The 5,475-nt window shown below is 42.3% G+C and overlaps 1 protein-coding gene across 1 annotated transcript; it reads right to left on the bottom strand.

Moving 5' to 3' along the window:
• Window positions 1–270: 270 nt before the first annotated feature.
• Window positions 271–4,581, bottom strand: LOC145400823 (oxidized purine nucleoside triphosphate hydrolase-like). Its single transcript, XM_080273259.1, has 3 exons — window positions 4,424–4,581; window positions 1,512–1,663; window positions 271–539 (listed from the first exon to the last, which is right to left on the bottom strand). The coding sequence occupies exons 1-3, from the start codon at window positions 4,579–4,581 to the stop codon at window positions 271–273; spliced, it is 579 nt and encodes a 192-aa protein (XP_080129385.1).
• Between the last annotated feature and the right edge of the window lie 894 nt (window positions 4,582–5,475).

The following is a 5,475-nucleotide window of genomic DNA, read 5'->3' as shown; positions in this document are numbered from 1 at the left end:
ACTAAAGTACTGTACTGTGGCAAAAGGGGAGGGGGTGTATCCCACAGCCATACCATCATCACAGAAAGTATGATGTATGGGAGAAAACTGATTGCTGAGGGTAGAGGGGCTTGTGTTGTGCATCTCAGTATGTCAGCCTCCCTCACATGCATCGAGAGGATCTGGCTGTGGTCTCGGAAGTGAAAGAAAACTGATTTATAAATTGAGACAACCTCCTTCACGTGCTGCAAGATGATCTGGCTGTGGCCTAAGAAGTGGAAGAAAAGTGACTTATGAAGGTACAGGGGCATGTGTGTTGTGTTCAGGGGCATGAGTGTTGTGTTCAGGGGCATGTGTGTTGTGCTCAGGGGTGTGTGTGTTGTGTTTCCCCAGCGTGTCGACCTCCTCCAGGTGCTGTGAGAGGATCTGGTCATGGCCCTTGAAGTGGAAGGCCCCACGGAACTTGCCCCCCTTCAGGAAGATGGGGTACCACAGTATGTCATCCGGCCACATCTCCGGGTATGGGATCTGCGCCACCGGAAACCACTTCGGACGCATCTCTGTGGAAAGGGTGTGCAGTATTAACCTTAGTCCAGCCTCATATTAAGTCCTCATTATAATTCATTCTTTTTGACATTCTTTTTTACTATAAACATCTTCCATCTGATGACACATTTTAAATTTTATTCTTGTTATTTTTACATGCTTATATTCAGCCTAGGTGAGAATTTTTGAACTAGAGGGGTTTTATATATACAGATAACTTGATAGACAGATGAAAAGATAGATAGACAGATAGCCTTAACTGTTCCCTTCACTGCTACAGCTGAATATAATCACTAAAAATAAAAAAAAGAAAGTTGCATGATTAAATATAAAAATATGTCAATGTATTCACGGGGCTATGTCCACAGCAAATCACACAAATTCTGCCTTATTCCTGATCCCAATGTATTCAAGGGATTAGGTCTGCAGGATATCACAAAAATCACTGTACCACTTACATCGGCTCCAACAAGCTTGCATGCATCAGCCTTGGTTACCTAATGGTGGCACTCCACACTGCTCAATCTTTGGCAGCCTCCCTATTCAGCCTCTTATCCCTGACATCATACTCCATAAAGTTCATCATTCATTCATTGCCAGACGCCATGTATCCCAAACGGGGTGGCCAAGGGCTTAGAGTTATTGTTTTTACAGGGAGGGGCACTAATCCTTCACCAACCCCACTTGACACGTAGGGAGAACGTTATTAAAGTTTTGTTGACACCCATAAAGCCGATCTGCCAGTCTCTCAAATGATCTCAAGGGATGATATTAGGTGACCAAGGCCGACGCATGCAAGAATAACTGGAACCTTTATAAACAATATGGTGACGGATCTTGAATTTGGCTCTCTTTTGTACTGTTTTTGTTTTTCTTGGAAGGAATGGCTTGTGGGCTCCAAGCCTTTGGTTCCTTCTTCCTTGCATAAAGAGAGAGAGAGAGAGAGAGAGAGAGGTCAAAGGTCAGTCTACCCTCCACCCACAAACCTTCCGTCTCGGTGGGCGTGCCTGTGTAGGAGGAGGGGGAGAAGATGTGGACCTGCATTAGGGTTGATTCTCCCTCGAAAGTAAATTCAAGTTCGCCGACTTGGTTGAGCTCGGCGGGAGATGTTTTGATACCAGCCTCCTCCAGTAGTTCCCTAGAAGAATAAGGAAGTAGTAGTAGTAGTAACAGTAGTAATAGTAGTAGTAGTAGTAGTAGTAGTAGTAATAGTAGTAGTAGCAGTAGTAGTGATAGTGGTAGTAATGGTGGTGGTGGTGGTGGTGGTGGTGGTAGTAGTAGTAGGAGTGGTGGTTGTGTGTGTGTGTGTGTGTGTGTGTGTGTGTGTGTGTGTGTGTGTGTGTGTGTGTGTGTGTGTGTGTGTGTGTGTGTGTGTGTGTGTGTGAGTGAATATAATATGGGTTTATAAGGATATAATATATGTGTGTATGGTGTATGTATTCTGTATATGTAAAGAATGATATATAGTATAGTAAGTGTGTGTATGGTGTATATGTGTGTGTGTGGGGGCGGGAACAGTGAATATAAAATGGGTGTATAAGGATATAACAGAGGTGTGTATAGTGTTGGATGATGTATAGTATTGTGAGTGTGTGTGTGTGGGTGTCTATGTGTGTGTATAATCAGTATGAGATATGGCTGTGTGGACAAAGGAACCTACTCATGAGTGCAGAAGCAGCTGTGTGCACCATCTGTTGTTGTGGTTGTGCGTATGGTTACTAGGTCAGTCACCCCTTCCTCCATCATCCCTTTCCCCACCACTCATTCATCCCTCAGACCTTTCCACCCCTCCTTTATCCCTCAGCCCTCACCATCCCTCTCTCACTTCCCCTCACCCCTCACTTCACTCATCCCTTACCACCCCTTCCTCACCCCTCCCCACCCCATAACACAGTCTGGTGGTATTATAAACTTTAAAACATGTTATTAAAATGAAGAAGTTATGTTTCCTATTCAGTTTAAATCAGCACAATCATATTTCTCTAAGGCCTTGTGTTAAAACTCTGATTGGTGAAAAGTGACCATATATATATTTCTTCATGATTTATAATCCCACTAAAATGGTATGGCTTTTCTGATTCAGTAAAGTGTTGCTAAAACAAGAATGTTGCCAAAACAATCTAAAGTAAAGATACGTGATCATTTAAATAATGGAAAAAAAAAGAAAAAAGAATAAGTGTTAAAGTAACTTGGCACTTTACAATTTTACACCATAACTTTGAAATATCAGTGTATTTTTAAAGCACACTTTTCATTACAAAGGATACTGTGCTGTACATTTTCCCCAATTTTGAAAACCTCATAACTTTTCATTCATTCATCCATTGCCAGACGCCACGTATCCCAAACGGGGTGGCCAACGGCTTAGAGTTAATTGTTTTACAGGGAGGGGCACTAATCCTCCACCAACCCCACTTGACACGTAGGGATGCCAACAGCATCTGGTGTTCCCAGGCGGTCACCCATCCAAGTACTAACCAACTTTTGCTGGGTAAAAATTCCAAGAAAATGGGGTTATGTACTGCCATATCTCTCCCATCTCTGACCACATCTTTACCTGAAATCACTTCAAGAATCTGGTTTTAGAAAGCTTTATAATTTGTGATGACTGTGCCGTAGTATATGAACTGTATGTATACTTATATGTGACAATTATAGGTAAGGTACTGGATTTTGATGGTAGGTGATGGCAACTTTCATCCACTCACTTGATGTAGTGCCACCTACTTCTTCCTTCACCTTTATCATTCTTTTTCTGTGTCTGCCCTCCTCTCTTCCTTTTCCTCCCATTTCCTGTTATTCTTTATTACTTTTCTTTCCTTTTCAGGTGGCTTTACATTGAGTGACAAGCCTAATGGGTTTGCTGTAAGCCAAGAAACAATTTACAACACCGGGTGGTAACAATACAACCAAACCACACATGTTCCCTACATGTCAACAAGTGGGTTGACAGAGGGTTAGTGCCCCTCCACATAAAACAACTAACTCAAAGACAAATGGCCACCCTTCATGGGATTGTGGCATCTAGTTATAGGTAGATAGGAAGGTAGGTTTTGTAAGAACCAACCATTAAACTGTAGCCCTCTGGTGGAAATAGGGGAGAACTTGGATCTGAAGAGAGACAATACACAACAGATGCTGTGAGCAAAAACATTTCAATGATATCCCTGTCCTTACACTGTATTATGCTGCCTGAATACAACACTACCCAGACACTGAGGTTTTGCTGATATGACAACCCAAATGGTTTCCTGTAAGCCAAGAAACCATTTACTACGCTGGGTGGTAACCATATAACCAAACCATACGTGCTCCCTACGTGTCAACAAGTGGGTTGGTGGAGGATTAGTGCCCCTCCCCATAAAACAAATAACTCAAAGTCAAATGGCCACCCCTTACGGGATTGTGGCGTCTGGCAATAGATAGATATAGACTACCACTCAGGTTATGACTGGAGGGATAAATGTAAATATCCCACATGACAAAACTCTGATGGATCATGTTCAGTAAATCTATTAAACCTTGTCCCTGGCAATGGAGATAAATGAAAATTGGGGATATCAAGAAAATAAGTCAACTGTTAAACCTAATACTGTATACTGTACACAAAGCAGCCTCATCATACTGACTATCCAAAGTTTACTATTGATTGGCAAGATTTTGGTACTAGCTTGAATAATTTTGTTTTAACAGGGATAAAGTATTTGCCTATCCTTAACAGATGCAGTTTTCCAGTCTAGACACGCCTCGATAAATTACACAAAATTCGTTGTTTGGTTTGGTTAGTTCATGTACAGTAGTCTACGGCAGGCTAGATTTGGTTATGCAGAACGTGATCTTAACTGCCCGAAACTGAAAGTTTACCATAACAGGTAAATGGTTAACTGAGTCACCACACCTAGCCGCCCCCTCCACCGGTGTCTCTCCAGGCTCCACCTTCCCTCCAAAACCATTCCATCTTCCCTCACCAAACCCTCTCTTCTTGTAGCCCAGCAGCACCTTATCCCCCTCCCTGATCACCACCAGGGAGAAGGCCTTGCGTACGTAGCTTGCCATCACGTAATTCTTGGTTCTGGGAGGTGGGGTCAGAGCTGTAACCGACGAATTACGGAATTTTCACAAATTAACCCCGGCCCATCGAATGGCTTTTAAAACGTGTTTGTTTATGCAGCTCCCGCGCGGCATCAGCTGATTGACGCAACCTCTGTAATTGTAATACTATATTAAAATAATTCCTATCCAGGATTGAATAATTTTGATTGCCACTATTAAATACCACGGGAATATAGTGCTGTGCAATAAGTTGTATAAAATACAGTAACTGTACAGTCGGCATTAATTAGCTGTCACGAAAAGTGTACGATAAGTATCGTTTACGTACAAAAACACGTGATCTATTCCCCCGCATAAGCACTCTGCGATGCTAACCATCACAATCAGCGATCAGCAGAATACACGACACGACAATGCATAATAGCAAATAAGCCTTTAATGTAGCAAATGCACCTGGAAGGCGCATAGGCTACAAAGACAAGGCAGAAATCGCGCATCAGCGGGAGAGCCCACTTTAAGTTAGCAAAAGCGGTTCGCCAGACTTCTATTTTGTATAAATGTTTAATTAGCAGTACTGTACAAATTACTGTACTGGGTCCTATTCATTGATATTGTTTCCCTAATTATCCGTTCTTATTTTCCATTATAAATTTTGAGGATTGGCAGGCCGTGATCTTGGGCTAGTTTTGAAGCAGAAATGCGACTATTCTTACTGAAGGGTGTGCGGTGTATGCACTTTGTAACCATTGGTTGTATATAGTTGCTGAAGAAGGTACGTGGCAAGCCCACCACCTCTGTTTGGTGTATATATATTCTGTATAACTTTATGCATCACAGGGCTCTCACTCGCCTATAGGGACACCTTTATAAATACACGTTATCGTCCAAACGGTAATT

The sequence above is a fragment of the Coenobita brevimanus genome, chromosome 53, assembly GCF_032717465.1.
Source record: "Coenobita brevimanus isolate Jiangsu-jjx chromosome 53, ASM3271746v2, whole genome shotgun sequence".
In the NCBI taxonomy this organism is placed as follows: Eukaryota; Metazoa; Arthropoda; class Malacostraca; order Decapoda; family Coenobitidae; genus Coenobita; species Coenobita brevimanus.
Note: the sequence above shows the minus strand (reverse complement) of the source record. Positions and strands in the feature narration are given on the sequence as shown.